At 44.1% G+C, this 24,074-nt stretch overlaps 1 protein-coding gene across 9 annotated transcripts in view; it reads left to right on the top strand.

Moving 5' to 3' along the window:
* LOC101064138 (protein tyrosine phosphatase receptor type M) overlaps nt 1–24,074 on the top strand; it is a 117,514-nt gene that overhangs the window by 54,909 nt on the left and 38,531 nt on the right. For all 9 annotated transcript variants that reach the window (XM_029831375.1, XM_029831376.1, XM_029831374.1 and 6 more), the window contains exons 8-15: nt 7,148–7,456; nt 8,549–8,658; nt 10,395–10,596; nt 10,941–11,043; nt 18,493–18,766; nt 20,766–20,802; nt 21,212–21,286; nt 23,111–23,246. In XM_029831375.1, the coding sequence (XP_029687235.1) occupies nt 7,148–7,456; nt 8,549–8,658; nt 10,395–10,596; nt 10,941–11,043; nt 18,493–18,766; nt 20,766–20,802; nt 21,212–21,286; nt 23,111–23,246 (1,246 nt within the window). The remainder of the gene's footprint in view (nt 1–7,147; nt 7,457–8,548; nt 8,659–10,394; nt 10,597–10,940; nt 11,044–18,492; nt 18,767–20,765; nt 20,803–21,211; nt 21,287–23,110; nt 23,247–24,074) is intronic.

Raw genomic sequence — 24,074 nt, 5'->3', positions numbered from 1 at the left:
ATTATAATAAATTAAATGCAATTGTGGGGGTTTTAGTGCACCAGTTATCATCTGTACATTACATTTGCCACATTACATTAGCTCAAATGTTTGTTTTGATATTGTTGGTTAGTGAATTTTATTAATATTTGACCTGGTCTGATTTGATGAAAGTGTTTTACAGCAGCTCCAGAGTAAGAATTAAGGATGTTTTTTTAGTTGGGTTTAAATGTACGACTAATAAGAAATCAGCATAACCAGGCAAGTCTGAGGGATAGGTGTATTTAAAAAGATGATTTTATTCATCCTGAAGCAAATTCAGCTATACAGTAGCAGCATCATTACAGGTGTCCATGTAAAATCAGAGAAAATCAACACAAATTTGGAAAAATATCTCAATGGGTGTACAATATGGTACAGAAGCTGTGTGCTCATGTGTATCGTATAATCAGTCCAGAACAAACCCTCGCTGAGAGGCAAAATATCAGGAGGCACAATTCAAAGGCAACTCTGTAGACTCATGTGAGACTCTGGAATTATTCTGAATCAGTCTCACTGCATTTAAAAAAAAAAATTCAATGCGTTTGCAACCTTTTTGAATTTTAGAAAGCATGAGCCATTTATTGGACACAATGAAAATTGTAGATTTCTTGTTTTGGTTCAGCCTCCAACGGCCTTGATGCACTTTCATTTGATTGACAGCAACATGGATAAAAAAAGCACACTAAGAGCATTGTTGTTGTTAAGGCCAAGTTCGTATAGTTCAGGTTTTGGACAATGTTGTAATTTTCTCTCCCACTGTAATTAGCAATAAACCATTTTGTCGTGTGTTTTGTCACTTTGCTCCATCTGCATTCAAAGTGAGCTGGAATAGAGGAATATTTGCACTCAAATATATATACATGTAGTGAATAATGGTAAATTCAATGATGGAGTTTTTATTGAGTATCATTATCCTTGAGAGACAAGAGGTCTTTTTCTTTTTGCAGACTGAAAATAAATAGTTTTCTGGGTTGTATTGTCTAATTATTGATGCTTTTGGACATCAATAGAAAACCATTTCACCTTACCATCTCAGATAACAGTTCCCTTGCTCATCCCCCACAAAAGCTGGCAATCATATGATCTATAGGGTTTATATATCATCCGCAGCAAGGTGAGTGAATCGCCTTCGTTCCAGCTCTATTGAATTTGTTCTTTTGTCACTCAGTGAAAACAGGGCAGATTGAGTTTGCAGTGTGCAGGAAGGTTATAGAGCGACCGCAATAAAACGCCTTTTTCATAAGACGCGGTTGGAATTAGAATGGTAAATTGTCTTCTATGATACTGGCACCACAAAAGACAAATTGTGCTCTTCTGAAGGACACAAGGCAATGATGGCTGCTAGAGATGGAATGTGAAACTCTTTTTTTTCCCTTATTGTTATTTTTTACCCATCCTTCCATCATTGGCCCTCACTAATAACTTTGGCAACAGATACTGCTGACATACATGTAGGGTCTTTAAGCTGTTTATCTTCTCCGCTCTCGTGCCTCCAGAGAGTGATAACTAGCTGTAGTTTAGTCGGGGTTGACAAGACCTTTTTTTTTTCTACTGTTTTAAAAATTTGAACTGAAATCTTCTGAAGTTCTCTAAATGTTTCTATTCTTCGTGTTTAATTATTCAGGCACTATCTGCTGTAATTTCTGTCACAGATTTTCTCCATCCTTTTCCTGAATTATAGATGGCCCATTCCACTTGCAAGGCATCCACCGTGCACTCATTCCGTCTGGTTGTATAAGTCATATTCAAAAATATTTTCATTCCTCATCCCTAAAGGAAAGTCAGAGATATGAGAAAGGCTGCCATTTAGCTCCTGTATTCCCACCATCTAGACGGCAACATCTGAGGCATCTGATAAGTAGGTGGCTCAGGAATTACAGCAACCTTTTCACAAAGTCAAGCTCTTCACATTGATTTAGTCTCTGGGTAACACCCTGAGTTTAGTGTGACACATTCAGGTTTTTCCCAACAAATGACAATGCCTCGGGATCCATCTGGAGAGTGTTGAAGTTGAAGAATCACCTTGGTAACCCCCCACTGCTCCTGCAGCCATCGCATCCCCGTCAGTAAATCAAGGCCCGCGTTGCTGGTGTTTGCAGACCCAAACCAGACCCACTCCTGGGAAGACCCGAACACAGAAGGCAACGCTTGTCTGGCAGCAGCGTGGGATGTCTGGTGGCTGTGTTGAATGGAAGAGGAGGCCCCCACTACCTGTCACTTTGACCTCAATCACTGTGCAGCCTATTGGTAGAAGCAGAATGAAAGATTGATTTAGGCAGTTTCACCTCCGCTGCCTCTGCTCTTCCCTTCAACTAGCTATTTGTTTCCATTCTGTCTGAGGATTCATGAGGAACGCTGAGCCTCCTCCTCATCCCTGAATGATTGCCTTCTGGAATCCACTGGCCTCATTAACCAATTTAGTTATCAATCTGTACTTCAGTCCTTCTTGTAGAATTCTTGAGTTTTTGGTAATAGATGGACATAAAAATATACCTAAGTATTATTATTGCTTATTTATGCAAATACACAGTAGATATGAAAAACCAGCCTCACAGGCTGTTAATGGTTTTATTCTGTGCTGTCAAACTAGGAACGACTCGTTAGGCATCAAATTTTGCATTTTGAAACGGTCTACTGGCTAGATGTACATTAGAATCGTACATTTATCCTTAGGGATAAACACCCAATAAGTTAATCCATGTGGGGAACTAGCAACACAGCCAACAAGGAATTATTGCCCGACAGCCCAACATTAGAAGGTTAACAACATCCTAGCCTCTTGCAATAGCGGAATCTAGCAAAGAAGACGCTTTGTTACGGAAACAAAGTGTCCAGAAGCAAACTGGATTGGATGATTCTCTAAATCTTGACTTGTTTTGCGTGACTTGTCCCGGGTATTGTTGGACAACAGCCTCCAGGAGGCAGGTAGAGAGCATCTTTCGTTCTCTCTCTCGAACCGTTGGCCTGCCGGTTTTATTCATTACTTTGAGAAGGAAGCCACTCAGCCATTCATCTCCTCCCCCACAGCTTCGGGGGGTTCATCAGACAAGATGGCAGCCCAGGCCGGCCTGGTGTTTGTGCTCATTCTGCGGTTTCAATTTGATCCAGAATGTTGTAGCCCCCTCTGCTCCTCATCTTCACCCATCATGGCAGTCTCATCTATCATGAGGCCTATAAAGAAGGGCCTGATAGAGTGAGGAACAACCAGCACCATTCAATAAATCCTTGTGATTATCCACGCCTCCAAGGTGTATAGACAGTATGTCTGTGTGTGTCCTGAGCACTTGGACATTTGTCTCTGACTTTGTAATGAGTGTAGGAGGCGATGTGTGAACACAAGCGGTTCATACCGAGCTTTTTAATGCGCCATCAATTATAAAATGTGTCCACGTGTCAACCCCAAGGCCTGATGGCCTGTTGCGTCTGAGGGCAACCAGAATTCTTTGTCTTTCCACCCCCTCCTTCCTGTGCTTCATCTCTCTTTCTCCACCCACAAATGACTCCCTCCATCTCCCCTCTTAACCGCCATCCCGCATTCTTTGTTCCCTCCGGAGGATTGCACACAGGACCACTCTAGGAGGGCGCCGAAGCTTTGATTGTTGGTTATCAAAAGCTATCATTACGGCCGCTTCGGCTGGATATGAAAATGATTTCCTAAGTGTAAAGCCTGTGTCATTACCTGGATGGCCATGGTGCCGTCGCGGAGATGGAATAGAAAGAGGCAAACAAACGCGTTTGCCTCTCAGCCCACCCGGCTCAGACAGAACAAAGTGAATAACACACAGCAATGGAAAGATAAGTGATGGAAACACTTGCCCTCGCTGCCTGGAAGGGAGCACTTTACATGAAAACAGCCTCCTGAGCAGGATTTAATCTTTGCTGTTGCCGTGTTGTTGGGGTTCAGCCGAGGCGCTGACGTATGATGAGCCCCTGCTGGCATGCACTCAACAAGGAACCCAGCAGCGGGCATGTCATTTCTATAGAAATGGTGGCATTTCTCTTATTTTCATCACCGTACAACAAGCCCCCACCCCCCCCCCCCACCACCACCACCACCACCACTAGCACCTCCTCCACAGTCCTTATGCCATTTGCACTAGGATGGATAGAAACTAAGCTCTAGAGCCACACTGACTAGTGACAAAAGTTGTTTTCTGGTGATAGTGGTGAGAGTCAGAGAGGCTATTTTTTCAGGTCGCGCATAACCATTGTCAATTTGATAAAGATCCCGGCTTTCGTGCCCGAGGGAAATCTGATAAGTATATCATTCCGTGTATATTTATCAGGTCACAGAGGAGCCGTTTCTGCGCTGCCCTGCAGGCTTACGGAGGCTGGTTTTACTCTAACTATGCTACAAAACACACATCTTTACCTCACACATCCACAGGCTTGTCTGGCAGTAAAGTGGCTGTGCCACAGACATGCCCAATTTGTTTCCTTTCATCCAGGACTAATGTCCCGCATCTACCCAGGGGCTAAGTGCACCGTTTGAAACCCCTCTCGTAGAGGCAGCTGCAACATGCAGTGGCTGGTTTGTTTGTGTTTGATGTTTCGGGGGAGGAAATCGCGTTATCACCCGAGCCGTTCTCTTGCGTAAGCAGGGACCATTGAAATGGGGGGGGGGGGAAGCAATAACGTCCTGATAATTTCCAAAAACATTATTTAAATGTCACACTGTAATGGCAAAGTCACTAATAGTTGAATGTAAATGTCACATTCAAATTATTCAATTACGCTGGGCAATCGCAGCGCAGGTGATAATTTGGCCGTGACTCTGAATACAAATCTGCCTCTCAGTCTGCTGTGTGCCCTGGCATGAGATAGACCTCAGCAATTTCCTGCTCCAAGGGATACTTTCATAGCCATTATTATAGCTGTATTCCTCTTGAAATATCTGCCATACCGGCCGAGGTATTAGAGTCATATTTTCGGTACTTTCACCCCTGTGTCACCCTCAGCGTGCGATAGCCTGTGAGAATTGTGGAAGAGAAAAGAAATGGTATGGGTTTCAAGAGATAGCCTTGTTATTTCTTGTTGTGATTTGTGCGTGCACTTATAAAGGCGAGCCGGTTCCTACCCAGTCAATAACACTCAACCAGCAGCCACAGTAGGCCGTGGTAATGGGCTCATCTCATCAGCTGTCGTTCATTGGTCCACCTGAAAAATGCTGCATTCAAGGAAGGGATCCACTTTTTTATTTCGGATTGAATGGCGCTGACCTTTTTTCTCTTTATTGAAATATGGCTAAATATGACAAGACAAAGGGTGATGTCATTCTAAGTCATGGAGGCTGAGCTGTGATTGGGTGGCTGCCACAGTTAGCTGTGTTTAGCAACCTCCCTCAGCCAACTGGCATTTGCACCGTGGGGAGCCAAAGGGGCAACAAACAATTAGCCTTTTCCCAAACAAAACTCCATGGGGACTCTTTTGAATAGTCAGAAGTGCTCTTTACTAAATGCTCCTATTATTTCCTTCACTGTTGGTATTGACGCAACAACAGAAATATGGATCCGAGTAATATCCTGACCATTTTACAAAATACAATTCCTATCTCCACTTTTATTTTTTAATCTTTTTATTGTACTTTGGCTGTTTCCGACCTCGTTTCCATTTTTCCTGGCTCCTCCTCAGCCTTGTTGGCAGGTCTCCATCGGCCAGAGTGAGGATGCAGGGGCCATTATCTTCGACGTTCCACAAAGATGAGAGTGTGACATTCTCCTTGAACGCACCATAAATGAGACTTCCTTCAAGCTGCCCGTGCACATCTGCTTGAGATTCACAGTTTGGTGCATTTGTCACTTTGAGAGCGTCTGGTTTAATTTGATTTCTGTGCCTGGCCACCCCACAATTCTCTGTGCTTTTAGTGTAACCATTGCCTACAGAGTGCAGCCAACAGATAGTTCCGCAAATGAAGGGGTTTAAAACTCCTATTTTCTGGCTTTGCCAGCCTTGCAACCTATGTGAAGATGCCTGTTTTCTTTTGCCAACTCTCTCCCCCGAGAATTCATGTTATTTGTGGGGGTCTGATTCCATAAAGTGAGCTTAACCTTTATTATTGCAAGTCCATAGTTTTAAGCCGACCGGTTGGTTATATTTCCCAGTTGTGAATGCATTTTCTTGTTATGTATTAAAACATTTACATTTCTATTCAGTACTGCACAGTGACACAGCATTCCTTATTCCTAATAAGTAAGTAATAAAAGTGACAAAAGGCTTTGTTACTATATTTCATTGTTACATTGTGCCGTTGACAGCTTCTGTATGTTGTGCATAGATTGAACCTCCAGAATGTAAAACATGGCTTCCAGAGCTGCCCCTGAATTGCTGGACCGTGTCTCCTGGGGAACGGGGAAATTGAGCCCTGGCTGTTCCTAATAGGTGGTAAAGTGTTAAGTTCCAGAGAAATGGACTGCAAATTTAACCTGGAATGGAAATTGATCCCATTACCTTGCGCTTGGTCTGCTTTCCTCCCATAGGTGGCAGAGAGGGGGAGAGGAAAATAGACAGGGGGAAGCAGAGATGTGGAGAAATAGAAGGCAGGGGAACGAGAAATGGGGGAGTCGCAGAAAGTGAGAAAAGAAATAGGATAGGAGAAAGTTGAAGCAGAGAGATGAGCAAAATTGAGAAAGATGTAGAGAAAAGGCAAGAAGACATGGCGTATGTGATTAGAGGTGATGGGATGGCGGTGGGGGTTGTATCCTGCCTGGATTGGCAGGCTGGCTCCCCCTGTATCAGTGTGGTGCTAATAGGTGACCACCACTGGGTGAGATAGAAAATCGAGGGAAAAAGGCCAAGGACAAGGAAGAAGGGAGCTCAAGAATGGCACGCTCTGAAGGGATGATACACCTCCTGCTGAGGGGTTTGCACCAAAATGCCTGTGGTGTGTGCAGCAGCTGCGAGACCCAGTTAGTGCTTTAATGGAATGTGGCAATGCCTCAGCCCGAGGCTTTGAAAAATGTAAATATTTTATGAAAATATGAATTGAGAAGAAAAGTTTTGGACTGGGTCTCGAGTGGCCCGGACCCACCTGTGAAACTGCCTTGCCCTAGTCATATTCCACCTGCCCTAATGGATTATCTTGCTCACCTTGATTTTCACGTTCCTCTCTCGCTGTCCACCCACCCAGAGCCGATGCACGGTCCACGAAGGCTCCAAGTGGTGGACATCCAGGCCACGCAGGTGACGATACGCTGGGAGCCGCTGGGCTACAATGTGACCCGCTGCCACAGCTACAACCTGACGGTGCAGTACCGCTCCAAGGTGGGCGGTAAGGAGGAGACCCGGGAGGAGGTGTGCTACGACACCCAGAGTCGCGACCCTCAGCACACTATCCACAACTTGACGCCGTTTACCAACCTGAGCGTCAAACTGGTCCTACGTAATCCAGAGGGAGTCATGGAGAGTACGGAGCTCAAGGTTCAGACTGACGAGGATGGTAAGTGTCACATTAGCCAAGCTCGCATTGAGCTTGGCTAATGCAACAACCGGCTTAGCAACAACCAAACAACCGTCCCTAAAAATCACCGACCGTTCAGCTCTCCAACCTGCCCGACCGTCTCCGACGTTTGTTTTCTCCACTCGGAGAGACGATCCGAGCGCACGGAGGGCCTGACCTCCTCCTGCGAGTCCTTTCATCTTCTCCGTGCGAAAATATTTAACATTTTATTATGAACGCGTTCATGAACATTTGCATCGGAGCTTGCTTCAAAGTTGCTTGTCAGTTTAATTTGGATTTTGAATTTCAAATAGTTTTTTCGTGTCATTAAACAAACCGTTTGTATAGCTCCGAAGAATAAATTCAAGAGGGTAGCAGTTTCCGAAACGGAAATATTAATGATCTGTGAGGATTTCTACTTCACAACCATCACACTTTAATTAGCAGTTAGCGGAACCCTCGCCCCCAAAAATGCCAACATTTAAATATTTCAGAAAGATCTGCTATTTATTTTCGTTCTTGAAATGCTTTTTTGTACCAAATAAATTGCATTTGGCGCAGAACGATGAAAGGTGCAGCATATTCCCTCAGCAGACACAGAAAATGAACTTTACAGATGGCCGCCTGACAGCAAACAGGCTCAGCTGGCAAAAAAGTTAAACTTAAATGCGGCTACTGTTTCTCGCTCGCTGATGGCGGCGTCTCTGCATTGTGTGTTCAGGCTCTTGTGGGAACAGGGTGTTGCTGCGGTTGTTTCTTTTTCTTGACGATAAATGCTCGGGAAAATCTACATCCTTCTGTTCTCAATGAATGAAAACAAGGATCAGATCTCTTCGGCAGCTCCTCTGCACAAGCAAACACAGCAGAGAGCTTCTGATTTCCCGCCGTCCCGCGAGGTTAACGCTCCGAAGCTCCAAGGCTTCCTTCGACTGCTAGTCTTTAAAAAGCTTGTGTTGCACCGTTTTATTAAAACAAATATCCACAGAACAGGAGGTCCTGGGCTGTGGAACGCGTATCTGTGAAACGCTTTTCTTGAATGTTTCACTCAGTGCGATCAGTTTTTGAGGGGTGTGGCTGTGATGGTTCCCACAGTGCCTGGTGCGGTTCCGCTGGAGTCGTTTCAGGGCAGCGCTTATGAGGAGAAGATCATCCTGAAGTGGAGAGAACCAGCGCAGACCTACGGGATCATCACTCAGTACGAGGTACAACAAGCACCACACTGACAATACTGCTAGCTTGACAGTCCACCTTGCGAAACTGGCTCATTCCTGATATTGAAAATATAGGATAAAACAGTGTAAAACATGCCAGATCTTTAGATCCTTGAAAGAGAGCAGACATACACCATCAGCTTGAGCATTTTTAATGTTCCCTGTCCTTCAACTCCTGTGTGTCATCTCAACTGTCTCCGAAACAAACCTTGAGCATATATCGCAGAGTAAATGTTGACATACGGCTCCAGCTAGCCTGGCCCAGGAGCGGCGTCGAATCTTGAATAATTGAAACGGTGCGCACACACATTATACAGTATATACATGTACACGTTGAGCTCATGGTGGTAGTAATCCTCCCGCCTTTGCCACAGATTGATTCTCCTCCTCGCGCCTGATATTTTGACTATGTTAGCAATTATTCACAGGCCCGTTTCTTACCCAAGGAGAGCAGATTGAAAGTAAAAGCTGTGCAGCTGGGGTCGCCGCGCAGGTCGCTCCATCTGCAACCGATCCGTCGGGTGAACAGAGCGACTGAAATATAAAATGGATATTCCCGTAACATCGCAGACGTTTCAATCAGAAGCAGGGTTCAAGGAACCGTGACAAGGCCCTGTTTATTCAAGTGTTTTTTAGTGTGCTGTTGTGCACTCCACACATGGAAAAGCAGATCCTTCACTGCACATTTTAGTCACTTTTAGAACTCCATGTTTCTGTTGTTTGTCTTTTTTTAAATTTCATGGCACGACTGAAAGGATCCGAAGCAAACGGTGACGCTGGCACGGATGCTTTTTCATTTGTGTCGATGCAAAAATCTCCAGCCAGCATCATTACTTCCGTACTGGTTTTCATTTATACAGAGTGTTTGTTTTCCTCAAGATTCTCCAGACACACACAGGAAAAAACAGGTTTCAGCTGAATTGATATACTGTAAATATTCTTTGTTTGTCATCCATATTTCCAATATGTGAATACTTGTGCGAGGCTCGGGGTCACTATAGAGATAATCACACTAGAAGTGGAGACATTACAATCAAGCTAAAATTGCCTATTCTTGTACTTGATGCTAAAATGGGCTTTCCACAGGAGAGTCCTCATATTACTGCAGTTCACCTTCTTAATGCTTTTTTAGCAATATAAGATCCTTAGATGAGTTTTTAAAAAAATACATATATTAGAAATACATTTTCTCACTTTGCTGGATTGGAAAATGTCAATCAGTGCAAATAACAATGATTTGCTCAGGTTTTCATTCTGTCTCTCGATTATTTTTCACGTCAGCTACATTGTAATTGTAAAACCCCATCAGCGGTGTCCAGCGTTGACATGTCATTTTAAATTTCCCCCCATGTGATAGAGGGTTTTGGCATCACGGGCTAATTTTGCAGACAAAAGCTAAATGAGAAGGCCTTCAAGCGTTTCAAAACTTGATGGACACAAATTATGCAGCACTTCTAACCCCCTTTGTGCCTCTTAATTGGAATTGTAATGGAGGTTTTCCTGTACAGGCAAAGGCATTTTCATAAAGTGCAACATTACAGTTATTCAAAATGGATATTAGCGAAAACACTCACCTTAATGGTTCCCTCCAGACCTCTCTGTGTTTATGCATGTAGAAGGAGTGCATAATTTTGCACTCTTCAGTCACACACACATGCAAACACGCCATAGCCTCTTAGTTACTATAGTTTCCGACCACCATCACATGTTCCTATCCTTCTCCCTAGATCTCCTACAAGGCAGTGAGCTCTTTTGACCCTGACCTGGACCTCTCCAACCAGAGCGGAAAGGTGGTGAAGCTGGGCAACGAGACCACCCACGTGTTCACTGGTCTCTATCCAGGCTCTACCTACTCTTTCACCCTACGTGCCAGCACGGCCAAGGGTTACGGCCCCGCCATCATCACCCAGTTCACCACCAAGATTTCAGGTCAGCCCAGCATGGCCCCTGAGGAGGGCTTTTGATCGCAACTCGCTACACACAGAAGACAAGATAAAAGCAAACTCACATTAGATAGTTGTGATTGAAGTCTTTTATCCTGGTTTATGTTAGATTCCAATGTCAAAACATACTGCCAGTCAAGTCAAACACACTATAAGATATATGCATTAGTTTGGGACCTGGGTTTGATAGGAGTACATGCAGACTGTGTTACTTCAGCCCTGGAAACATCCTGGAAAATGACCTTGTTTGTAGTCTTCAAGGTTGAGACCTCCGGCTCCAGTTTATGTGCAGTTGCATTTAAACATTTCCCGCTTGCACGTTCTCCTCAGCTCCTTCCATGCCAGCTTATGACCAGGAGACCTCTCTGAACCAGACGGACAGCACAGTCACCGTGCTGCTGAAACCTGCCCAGAGCAGAGGCGCTCCTGTAAGGTAGGACTTACCAAGGATAAAAACATCAAAAAGTTCTTCAGACATAGAAAGAAAAAACATCAGGTGGTTGTGAATGTCAATACCCAACAGTGAGGAGGTATTGGCAGGGAATTCAGTGCCTTATTGCTCGCGTCTCATTTTTGGAGCTTTATTTGTTTGCTGTGATCCTGTGAAGAAGAACACCCTTTGAAGATGAGATCACAAAAGCCCCGCGCAGCTGAGGCGGACTTCAGCATTCCTTTTCTCAACACGTCTTTCATGTTGCAAGCTCACCCGGGACGGGATTCCGAGGAGCGGAGGCATTTTCCCTGCTTGATTAGTCGTTTATGAGGGAAGCAGGTCGTCTGTATAATTGCCAAGTTGTCGGGCGAAGATTATCACCTTGCCTCTTTCATCGCCCCGCTATAAGCGTTTGGCAACTTGCTCATGCATTTTCTTGCATTAGTTGACTGAAGAGTAAGAAGATAAGTCATTTTATTAAGTCTAGTTTACACTGAGGCTCCAATTTTACAGTTAATTTTGTTTACTTATTGTGCCCGTTTGTTGCATCTCAGAGTTCCGTAGATATTAAAAAGTGGCTCCTTTAACTAGAAGAAGTACCTTAATGTATGAATAGATCCAAACTTCCACTAATCGATTGCTTTTTACGTCCGACAACGGTGGTTTGAAAGCTGTCGTGACAAACGTTTTCACATGCTAGAAAAATTTTACACTATCAACTCATCTGAGTCTTTTAAGGATTACAGCCTGGAGATGTTTAGTCAGGCTTGTCAGCTCGTGTTTACCTGATGTGCAGCTGCCCGGATTAATGCCCCGGCGCCAAATGGAGAAGTCTGAGCGAAAGAGACAGTGTGATCATTTTTTAATCTCCTAGCAGGTACATTTCAGAGGGTCTCAGTCAAGCTGCCATTCTTTCAGTCAGCTAATTAAAAATGCCTAATCATAATTAACAGCAGGTTGTGAATCAAAACTTTCTTTAATTAGGTTTTTTTGGGTTTTTTTTTGTCATTTTGGAAGGCCTGTTCACCTCATTACCAGATGAAAGACTTTGTCTTTGTTGCTATTAGCTTTAACTTTAGCCCCTCGCCATTCCCTTTGAGAGAGAAGCATTCAGGACTCTTTTACAGCTTAAATTTAGCTAAACAGACATCGTCAGGAGAAAAAATACAGACTTCCAGGGTCATTTATATTGAATGAGATCCATTTAGAAATTCTTCACCATCTCTCTGGTGCTCCCATCCGAACAAATTAAGCCGTCGTTTGATCAGAGCCTCTCCGCACCTCCCTCACCTTTCAGGGGTTCCCAGGTACGCAGCTCTTCATGCACATGCTTCTATTTGAAGGCTCTATGGGTACCAAGGCTACCGCCCCACCTTCCCGTGTGCACCCGTTGTCACCCAAAATATGAACTGGGAAAGAAAAGAGACCACCGAGGGCAGCAAAGAGGGGGAGCGCCTAACTTTAAAGATGTTATACGTGCACATCAAATGTCCTGTGGGACCTTTGGAAATACAAGGCTCCATTCAGCAGCTTCGGGATTCCAGATTTAGGATTCCACATATCCCAAACGGTTAAAAACAACATCGTGAACCAGAAAAGGGTTTTCATTTTTTCGTTGCTGTTAAGCAAGTCGTTCGGATAGAATCATGATTATCAATGAAACATGAAGCACGGGCGCATTGTTTGGTTCTGGGGTTTGAATTTTGAGACAAAAGTGTCATTTTTCATAAAAGAAACCTACTTTTTTTTTTTTGAAGCAACTGACACAACACACCTGACATTTCCAACATCGAAGGACATTTTGTCAACAAAGCACTTAAATTTCCCTCTTTAATTACATTTAATTCTGTGCTCCCCCACACAGGAGTAGCCTTCATATGTCCTGTGTGTTTGGAAGCTCATTTAGAAATTGAACACTTTCTAAAATCAGTTTTAAAGCTCTTATGAAATGGGATTTGGCAACGCAGAAGACTGATCCGCAGCACGACAGAGTGGAACAGCGTGACGCTTGGTTGGATACTGCAATCTTGAATTCTGATTGGGTTGAGCTGGTAATAGAGCTCCAGACATTTGAGCATGAAACAGCAGATCTTTCGGTGCACAACAGGATCAACGCGATAGCAGCGCTGATGTAAAAGAGGCGCAAACGTCTTTTCCTCCCCGGTAATCTAGTTCCGCTGGGGTCAAATCAGATTTTGGATAGATCCGGTCTAGTTTACAGTCTGTCTAATTGCTAATCGGTATAACATTACTAACTTGGATTTGGCTTCTAATCTCTCGGGACAACATGCATAGCTGGGAACAGCTTTTACCAGAGGGGACACTGTTCTTTTAAGAGGATTATGAAACTGTCTATCATTCATGTCGTGTTTAACTAATGTTTGAAATGGCCCCTCGTCAGGGCCAGAAGACGCCTCCATACTCCACAGCATCAAAATAAATGTTTATATGCTTCTGCAGCAATACATGATTTGAAATGCTTCCCTTATCGTTCATTCCACTAAATCAGCCCTTCTCTTTTCTCCCATAACCTTTGCCTTGAGCAAGCGTGCGAAAACATACATAAACACCAAATAAAGCTCTCGTTTTTTTCCATTTTAAGTAGCAAATTAATCAAACGGAATCATACTGTCTTTCCCCGTAGCATAAAATTATCTGAGCTCATCCACGACCTCAAAAAATTTGCTACACTCCTAAAATAATCAGCACGTTCCTCTGATTTCGTCATCGAAACTGCTAATAGCTGTGCACGAACATGACAATTCTCAGAGCTCTGTACAATTTAATGTTGGATGCGGTCTACGGCTTCTCCTAATTTGTTTGCTCTATAGCTTGATGGACGCCTGGGAAATATAAAGAGGAAGTAGACAGATGCGTGGAGCTCGGGATGCTGGGTCAGGAGAAGTGCGCTACTTTAAATGAGACACATAGTAGATAGAGACAACCAGTTGGCATCAGAGAGGCAGAACTGGTGATTGAAATGCTCCCGGTCCACCTCCGCTCATCTGCTCAAACATCCTACAGCCACCCCACCCCCAACCCCCTTCCACACACAGACACACACACTTCACATACGCACACACACATCCTTACACAGAGAAAAATAAATCCAAGTTTCAGGTCACAATTCAGTCGATTCTGAGTCAATCTGCCATAATTGGTTGGCGTCGCATGGCGGGAGAGCAGAAATCTATTGGGCAGCGAGGCTGGAGGAGGCCTAATTGATGTCAGCTGAAGCTGCAGCACTGCTGCAGGAATGCAGGTCTGCCCCCTCAGCTCCTCTGGAAGAGCACTTCCAGCAACTTGTATCATTCCGCTCTGCTCATTTCTCTTTCTCCTCTCGTCTGAAGTGATTTGCAGTCATCTGGCGAACAGGTGTGACGTCTGAGGAGCGTCTTCTCTTGAGGTTTGCGGGTCATTACAGAGATTGGGGAAAGGTCTGTTTGCTCTCTAAAACAGTGAAATTCTTAATTTTGCAGATGTTTCATTTTTCCCGTGTTTATTCCTGCCTGCATTTAAATATGCATGTTTCATCTTAACCAACTGAATAATAATGATATTGGATTTTATTTAAACCTTTGGTGCCTTTCTGGACAGTCAAGCACACCACAGAAAAAAAAGAAGTGCCAAACACAAAATAAACTTGAGGTATAAACAAGATTTAAACTAGTATAAATAAAATTGGACATAGCCATGGTCCAATGGAAAGGGTTCCATGATGAGGTAGAGGAAGGTGTCATCTGCATAACAGTGAAAGTTGACCTCATAGTGGCTAAAAATATTGGCAAGGGGAAGGAGGTAAATGTCCGAGAAGAAGAAATGAAGCACAGCAGCACCATCTACACAACTATACAGGACTTGAATAAGACTATTTTGAAGAATACGCAATTACACGGTCATGGTCCATGTTGAGAACCTTCATTCAAATATTAACTAGATTACGTAAACATCCGTTCTCATATGGCATAAACCTACTTGTATTTCATTGTATTGATATGTAGGTGCTAACATGTTAACGTCTGCTCATCTGAACTTAAATTAGCAGTCTGGTTCAGCAGGCTATGGTGTCGAACTTGATGACTGGTGGCATGGATGTGGCAGCTATCACGGCTGTATATAGTGTGTTGTCACCATGGTTGCATGGAGCAATGAGGCAGTGCAGCACTATGAGCAATCTGGACATGAAAAGCTATGCTTTTGGTTCAGGAAATGCTATTTTTCTGAAAAAAAAGAGCATTTGACTGCGTAGTGACAGCAGTGAATGCTTCCCTGTTGATTTACCTTAACCTTACAACCAATTAAAATCATGCGATTTTCATAAATGATCATTTTTATTTACATTGTACCATTGGAACAACATCAGGAGGCTAAAACGAGTTTCTTATTCTTTAGTTCAGCATAATCAGTAGTCAGGTTTCTGGCACCATCAGGTCAATCGAAAATGACTTTTTTTTCCCTTTTCTTTTTGGCATTAATGTGCATTATTCAGTTTCCCCTCATTCAAACCATGTCAAACCAAATCAAGGATATAATTACATTACTGCGGTCTGTCAAAATGACTCATAATTAAAATTGTGAACTCACCGTGAGGTGACAAGGTGTCAGTTGCTCAAAGGCACATTAATATGACAGTAGTAATTAAAGAAGGAATTGTTTCACTTTCACACTGAACGTCCGAGTCCGTTTCAGAATTTTTCCACTGGCTCGGGTTGGAAAACGCCACGAACATTCCTCTTTCCCGTAGATCCCGCTGAAAAAATGTTTTCATTTAAACTAATATCAAGAGGACCATCTGCCGTGTTGCTAAACAGCATTATGAAATTGCAAAAATGATGTGTAGTCTTGCTGCTGCCAGTGTTCTGTTAAACCAGCAGTGATTCAGATTTCCACAATACAAGAGTTCCTACCCTTGGAGCTTCGCGGCCTCGGGCGCTTGGTATTCTGCCTGAGGAGACACATCCTTTTCACAAGGGGCCTGTCATTTAGTCAAAGAACAACCGCATCTTCGTATCATAAGGAGTCACCTGATAGAAGCCTGTTGTTTTTATTTCTGTAGATTGATGCAGCATATAAACACCAGATATATGTATGACCAGTGCGTAGACGGCTTATTGCTGCGATAAATTATCCAGCTGTTGCCATAAGCAGATGGGAACAGGGGTTTATAGAAACTAAAACAATAGTTTGTCTTTAGCTTGAAGCTGTTTTATGAGTGACAGCCGATCTCTCCTGAAAGGCTCATCATGACTCACATTATGGCGCGTTGTTGGCTCAGACTCCTCGTCGCTCACTTCTCTGCTGCTACTTCAGCTACTTAAGGGAGCTGCTCCAAGCCATCTCCAGCTGCCCTTTGACCCCTGCTCTCACGAGGGGGACCGCAATTAAAGGTTGACTTCTCCTGCAGACTCTCTGTGGGATTAGATATTTCATCACCTCCCAACCCGGCTCTAAACGCTTAGCTGTGAGGAATTGGGACACACCCACTCTGAGAGCAAAGGGGAATTTTCTAATGACACTGCACGCACTTTATGATAAACTGTAGGGTCAAAGAGCACATGCTGTACACACAAGAGGACACTTAATCATCCAGTACCATCCTCAGGGAACAATTGATCGTCTCCTCGGCTGTTCGTACTGCAACTATTCAGCATGTAAGTGCGGCCAGGATGGTGCAAACGTCTACACCTTATAACGTGCAAAGAGGGACATATTCAGCCACGTCCACGTACAGTAGCCTCGACCTTCTGCCGTTTCCATGCTGTATGGTGTTGGTTAATGTTCTGGTTCCGATGGTTCTCCATTGAGCCCTTGAATTAGCATTTCATTAGCATCACAAGCAACAGGAGCCGTATGGATGCCGGGTGCGATTGCAAAGCTTGAAAAAATATTTATTCATCCTATTAATTATATCCACAAAGCCAGGAAATAACCCCCCCCCCCCCAAATTAGGTTATGACCACAGGAAAAATACAGGAAAAATAAAAATAATGATGTTCAAAGTCAAATGAGACTTCATTCAGTCATTATGATGTCGTTTGTTTCTATGGCAACGCCATGATATTTTTTTCTTGCTTGACTGTATTTTTGTGTGTTTGTGTGTGTAAAGCAGAGATTTCTGTTGCGTATGGCTCAAGGCATTTTGACAGATATTGAAAAGGTCTTGGCAGGTTCTGGTTGCTGCAGCAGATCTCCCCCAGGCATCGCTCGTTTGAATTTTGAGCCCCGTTTACAAGATGGGCAGAAGTTAGTTGACGAGAAAACAGATAAGTGCCAAAATGCGCAAATTAGATGTTGCTTCAACCTCGAGGTTTTGGTGTTGGGGCGAGCAGCAGTTAGCAAAGCAGTGAAATCGATTTTTTTGGTCCTAATTTGCAAGGCAGATTTTTAATAACGTTTGATCCCGTGTCACCCCGCATGGAGTCTTTATTGTCTTGCTGCCAACTGTTACTCAGATACTGCTCTCATTCCATGATTTGGCTCCAAAATGTACGCTATTATTTCTTAACACATCAAGCATTGGTGGGAAAATAACATTTTCATTTGTGCATACGTGTTGTCAGGCATTCATTTGTCTGACTGCTTCCTCTAATAATAACCTGTTGTTTGCATGACCCTCGTTCTACAATCAGGCCTTGTTATCCTGCGCAGTAGCTGTAAACAGACTCTTTGTCACTTTTCACAGCTCAATAGATTTAACAGGCGATGCCAGGTGCATACTAACACCAACGCCGATAAGACAGGCAGTCTCCCTCTTAAGCCAAGCAGCCGGCTCAGAAACAACGTCATCTTTGTCGGAGGCAGAGGGAGCTGCGGCCCTGGCGGAGCTAAGCGCCGCACTTGGGTGGAGAGGAAACGGGAAGGATCGTTAACCTTTGGAAATCAAAAAGGATTTCCGTCCCTGTGAAACAGGCTAATTTGTAGATCACGGTGGTTTAAATGGACATCGATATCATAAATACGATTATTTTTGTATAAATCGACTGAGACAGCCTTTGGTGGTTGCTGGAGGAAGCGTCCGACTGTTTATCCTAAAGCTGCACCAATTTGACAGGGAAGTCTGTTTTGCGACTCTAAAAAGGTATCGTCAGGAGGTTTTAGAGCGTAATACTTCATTTTACTCTGTCTTGGCTTTTTCCCAGTGCAAAAACAGGGAACTGCCAAGGCCGCGGGGCATGTTTGCAGTGAGAGCGGCCCGCTACGCCACAATATTTGGATTTCAAACTTTTAACGATTGTTACATTTCCAATTTCCAATTTACAGCGTCAGTAAAAACCAAACTTGGTTTATGTTAAAACATTAAGCTTTTCGGTGCTGTTTTACTTGTTTGTTTTTTTTAAATGAATCCAAGCTGAGCAGAACATCCACGTTGCTGCCAGGAGTTATTTTCGAAAATGTCCAATTTCCTGTTTTTGGAGCCTGTTCATCCTGTTTTCTGTCCTACGTTTGCAGCGCCTACCAGGTGGTGGTGGAGGAGGAACGTCCACGCAGAGCGCGAGGCACGGCTGAAATCCTGCGCTGCTACCCGGTTCCCATTCACTTCCAGAATGCCACGCTGCTAAACTCCCAGTACTACTTCACTGCTCAGTTCCCTGCTACAGGTATCCACTCGCCACAGCCATTCACTGTGGGCGACAACAAGACCTACAACGGCTACTGGAACGCCCCTCTGCTTCCTCAGAAAAGCTACAGCATCTATTACCAGGCTGTCAGTAGCGCCAATGGGGTGGGTGTTTCAGACCTTCTCTTCAGTAGCTATGTTGGGTTTGATTTGTATTTTCCTAATCTGAATTTATTAATTAAACCATTGGTCCTCTGTTTTATTTAATGCATTATATTAGTATTTATATAACAAGTGAAGACTTTGCTTTTTATGTTAAATCAGCGTCTTTGGCGGAGGGACTCTGTCTCTTTCTGCTCAGAGGCGGAAGAAATGGCAAATTTGCTTTCTTGATTGAGGGAAGAAACACGGGGGAACAAGAACAGCTACGGCAGAATATTCACAGATTCGCTTAAAAGTGCACTCCTGAAAATGGCCACCAGCAGGTTCTGCTGTAGTATCCGCCGATATGTACATAAATCAGGCTTTTTGCTTTTTGGTAACGTAGATTCCAGGCTTCCAAACCACCAGGATCTTCCATTTTAGAAAACACCAATGCCAAATATCCTGAATTCCATTCACAATTAAAATACTAAGCAACCTATTCTGGCCACTGTAATATAATAGCGATTAAGGCTGTCTCACGGCGTGATTAGCAAGATGGCTCTTCATATTAACTGCTCACATATGCAGACACGTGGGCGCACAGCTGCTTTTGACCTCTGCCGGGTGTCATTACCAAGGCAGAGGGTCAAACGTGGACTACGGAGACTTGCGTAACAGAAGGCTCCCTCTCCCTCCATTACTGTTACCTTGTCCTCCTGCCCTATCCAATGGAACCTCACGCCAAACTCCAGACAAGCCTTTGATCAACACCGTTTAAGGGAGCCAGTTGTTCCCGTGGACGTTAATCGCTGGTGGCAGGCAGCAGCCGTGTGGTCGAAGCTCCTGTAATCAGTTGGCGCTCGACAGGGCCGTCCCCTCTGCTGAGCCACGGCAAACATCTCAATGGTGACTTCAAGAGCTCCGGCGTCTGTGGTCCTGCATGAGAATGGCCAAACGCAGCCTCTTTAGGAACACCGGCCCGTCCCTTTTAAAGGGATTGAGCAGAAATGAGCATTGGAGCTGAATACGTTTTAGCAAGTTTAGATGCAAAGCAGCAGCTGCTCCATCGGTCCCAGGTTGAAGCCACGCGTCATATCAATGATGCTCGTCGGACACAAAATGAAAGGGCTCATCCTTTGGACACAGTCATTATTTTGCCGTTTGTTTTTTTCATTTAAAGTGCCTCAGTGCGCTCTCTTTCATTAAATATTCACTGCTAATGGATAGCAAGCTTTAATTAATGTCTGATGATGTTGGTGTGATTTGTCTGGGCTTCTTAGGAAAACCAACGTCCATATCTGGACAATTTCAGCTTATTTTTTTTCCTCCCCTTCAAATAAACTCCACATGATGTTGCTTTTAACTAGAGGCAGACTGACAGCTTAAAAGCTGCGGTAATGTAGGCGCACTCGCAGCTGAGATCACATTTTAAGCTTTTTTTCTCTCATCTCTTTATTTCATTATGGCTCTTGTGCCCTCCTTGAATGACATTGAGGGTCAAGCGGCGACAAAGCGCTCCTTCTTTCTTTTATTTATTAATATATTTTTTGCCCTTGTGCTTCTGTGGCCATTTCCCCGCACACAGGACCATTGTTGCCAACTGCAAGAGCAGAGTTGTATCCTTTTTCTTATTTTTTTTTCATACTGTGCTGTTGAAGGCTGCTGAAAGTCCATTTCATATTCCGCACAGCTCCCTGATGTGTCTTTCCGGAGCCCCGCGCTGCCGCGGCGGTGCCGCTTGTCACAGACCTCTGCTCTCTCCACAGCGGCTGGCCACCTTGAGCCGTGGGCCGCTGACAGATCTCTGTTGGCTGACAAATCAGGAGCTCAACACTGCTAATCTGTGCCGTGGGCCTCCCTCGCCTAAATGCATTTTGTGTTTCAGTCACTGAGCTCGACAGATGATAGGGGACAGTGTGGCACAGGGCAGCCCGTCCCCCTGTAACCATAGTAGCCAAGATAGGTGTTGTACTCCTCTGTAGATCATTGTTGTCTCTTTTTCTTTTTTCTTTTCATGCAGGAGACCAAAATTGACTGTGTTCGAGTAGCCACTAAAGGTAGGAATGGACCAAAATCGATGTACCGCATGCGCTTTTGATTAACCAACAGGGAAAAACTAACAGACATAGTTTGTGAGGAAGTTGGTGAAACTGCTCGACTAGCGCATTAGTGTGTTTGTGATGTGGTTTTCACGCTCGCACTGCTTTTATTCATGACTGGTGTGGCAACACAGGTTGTTCAAATGTACCTTTTGGGCTTGTTTCTTACATTAGAAGTGACAGATTTAAGATAAAACACTCAGAATCCTGTTGTTTAACTCTAGTACTACACTAAAGTGTCTTTCTCTATCTCAGTGTTGCATGATGATGAGAATCAATGGTGTGTGTGTGTGTCTCTCTCTCTCTTCTTCTCTACCTCTCTCTGTCTCAACCGCATGCCGTTCCTGGATCCTCTGAATCTGCTCAGCCGCCATACTCGTGACTCAGCTCACAACCCCGTACCTCCGCATCGCCCCGGCGGCCGGTGACAACCAACTCACAGGTCAGATCTGCTGTGCCAACGCTCAGACAGCGTCACCTTTACTGTCGCATGCATCCTGAGCACGCCATAGTTGCGACCACCAAAACAAACGGGTGGCCGCGGTCCCGCTGTTTCCAAAGGCAAAACTCAGCGAGATTTAATCAAAAGTCTAGACAATATCTCCTGCCTTCATCTTCTCATCATTACTGCACATGAAAGGCTCGTTTGATTGTCATTTCATGTGTCAGTGTTGGAGAGTTTTGGCAGGAGTGAATCCCCGTTTGTGAATATTTCTCATTATTCCGGGGAACGCGTGTGTTGTGACAGGTGTAGACAATCAAAAGAATATTTCCAGAGTGCAGCATTTAAATATCAGATTCTCTCAGGTAGAATAAAAAAGGAAAGCTCTCACATCAAATTATGTTGGGTTTTTTTGTTTTTCCTCACTGGCTGCGTTCATAGCTGATATTCATTAAATATAGAGGTGCGCTCACGTCCCCTCGGACCCCAGGATTCAGTCCCTGCCAGCGATGTCCTTTGGACGTATGCAGCAGGTTGCAAGAGGCGAAGCTGCGGTGTCAAATTCTCACCCTTATAGCTGCTAAAACGGTAAACGGGTGGTTGGAATTACTTATTTATTTATTGGCTTATGTACGACAGCCCTCTCGGCTGCCAAGTCATGCATCTTTATAGACAGTTGATTAACCTGTGAGAGACAAGGGGACACAGTGGGCTCCATCAGCCTGGGCGTTACGGCTGACATTCTTCCACCCTTCTGAGAACCCTCCAGTGCTCTGCTTAAAAAATAAAAACAACATTAAATCTAAATGAAGGTCTGTCTGTTGGAAGAATAATATGTCACCACCAGCTCAGGAAAGATATGCACCTCTTGGATAAGGACAGGAAATGGGAACAACAAAGAGAGCCGCATCCCCCCTACTCCGACAGATTGGTCTGACATAACAATTTATCATCCTAAATTTACCTCCACTGACAAGAAATAATGGTGTTGTTCAGGTGGACAGTTGTCATTCCAGCACGGCTGCTCTCAGCCAAGTGCTTCTTATCAATTTTGTTCAAACGAACCATTTATCCCCCCACCCCACCTTCTCCCTCTCTGTTGTCGTTGTTAGGCTATCTCTTCCCACGCTAATATTTAGTGTTTTTACTTATTTCAGCCCTTTTTTTATCTCCTCGGGTATTATCTTTCCCGCCTAGCATCCTACATTTTTCTTGAGGCCGGCAACCGTTTGCCCCAAACATGATTAACCAAGGTTAAAGATGGTGCACACTTATCTCCTCGAGTGCAGCTTGATCCGCAGAGTGCTGAGGTCGCCACTGAACGTGGACAAACAGGAGAAACTTGGAAAGAAACTTTTCGCCCGTCTGTATGTGTTGTTGTTTATGGCGGCCAAGATAAGATTTAGGTTTAATCGGCTTCCTCACGGTCACAATAAGAGGAAATACCGCTAAATATAAGTTTAAATATAAGAGTCTTTCACACAGATGTTGATGTGAAAAGCACATTTTGCATTTGTAATCTTCTTGGGGGGAAAAATATAATATATTCTATTGCTTTCCAACATATATTCTCACCCATATTTAGCATGACCCAGTAACAGAGAGGTCTCCAAGATTCTATCATTGTGTTTTCAGGCCTTTTGTTTTTACTGTTGTGCTTTGTGTGTGTGTGTGTGTGTGTGTGTGTGTGCGTGTGTGTGTGTGTGTGTGTGTGTGTGTATGTGTGTGTGCCTTTTAACTTGACTGCCTCATTAATTCTTCTTTTGTCTCTCTTTGGGGCTCCGTGATTTCAGATTTTTAAATGATTTATTTATTTTTTTCCAGGTTCAGCCACTCACAAGCCCAATGCCGTCGAGCCAGAAAAGCAAACGGACCACACTGTCAAGATCGCCGGGGTCATTGCCGGCATCCTCCTCTTCGTCATTATTTTCTTAGGAGTGGTACTCCTCATGAAGAAGAGGTGGGTATCTGTTAAAGTCACGCTCCACATTGTTGCGCGTCTAAATTTCCATGCCGGCACTCATCAGTGAGACGTTTCAGCCTTTTTGTACATTCCTCCCTCAAATGATCGTATTGTTGGTTTGATGATAAATAATCGAATCGATTGCGTTGATGCGCCCCATTAATAACGCGCGCCATGCAAAATTAATCCGTTTCCATGGCACCCTCAGACAAACACACGTCGCTTCAGTGACATTGAAATCGGAGTGGGAGAAAAAAAAAAGCTTTTTGAGGTTTTGTGGTATGAAGAGAGACAGCGGGGAGAAGATAACAAAGAAAATATGATGAAAGACTCCAAGAGAAGGAGGGTGGCTATGCGCTAGCTGGAGGCGAGATTTACATTAACCCCGGACCCCTCACTGGAGGGGGGGTCTTGTACATGTATGCCAGCAATCAGGGGAGCAAAAGCTTCATAAACTATCATCTTCCTGCTGTCCCCAGCCGACTTTCATAAAATAACCGTTATGTCACATCAATGTTGCCTGTGAGGATGAAAAGTTGAGGTGAAACTTTTAAATCCATGCTGCCTGCTTCCTGCTGCGCTAAATCTTGGAGAATTTATCAAAGGGGACAGTGATGTTGTAGAACCTAGCAAAACATTTATTAGCTTGTAATTATTGTCCACGTGAGCACTATTAGAGTGAAAATCCTTAAATTATCAATCTTGAGGTTTTAGCACTCGTGTTTAGCGTCTATGTGCCTATATTAGAAGTCAAAGATACCGATAATAATCTGAGCGGTCCTTTGGTTTTTGACTCGCTGTTCTTGCTTACTCGGAGAAAGTAGA

Source organism: Takifugu rubripes, chromosome 22 (assembly GCF_901000725.2).
Source record: "Takifugu rubripes chromosome 22, fTakRub1.2, whole genome shotgun sequence".
Classification (NCBI taxonomy): domain Eukaryota; kingdom Metazoa; phylum Chordata; class Actinopteri; order Tetraodontiformes; family Tetraodontidae; genus Takifugu; species Takifugu rubripes.
This window is presented reverse-complemented; position numbering and strand designations above follow the sequence as displayed.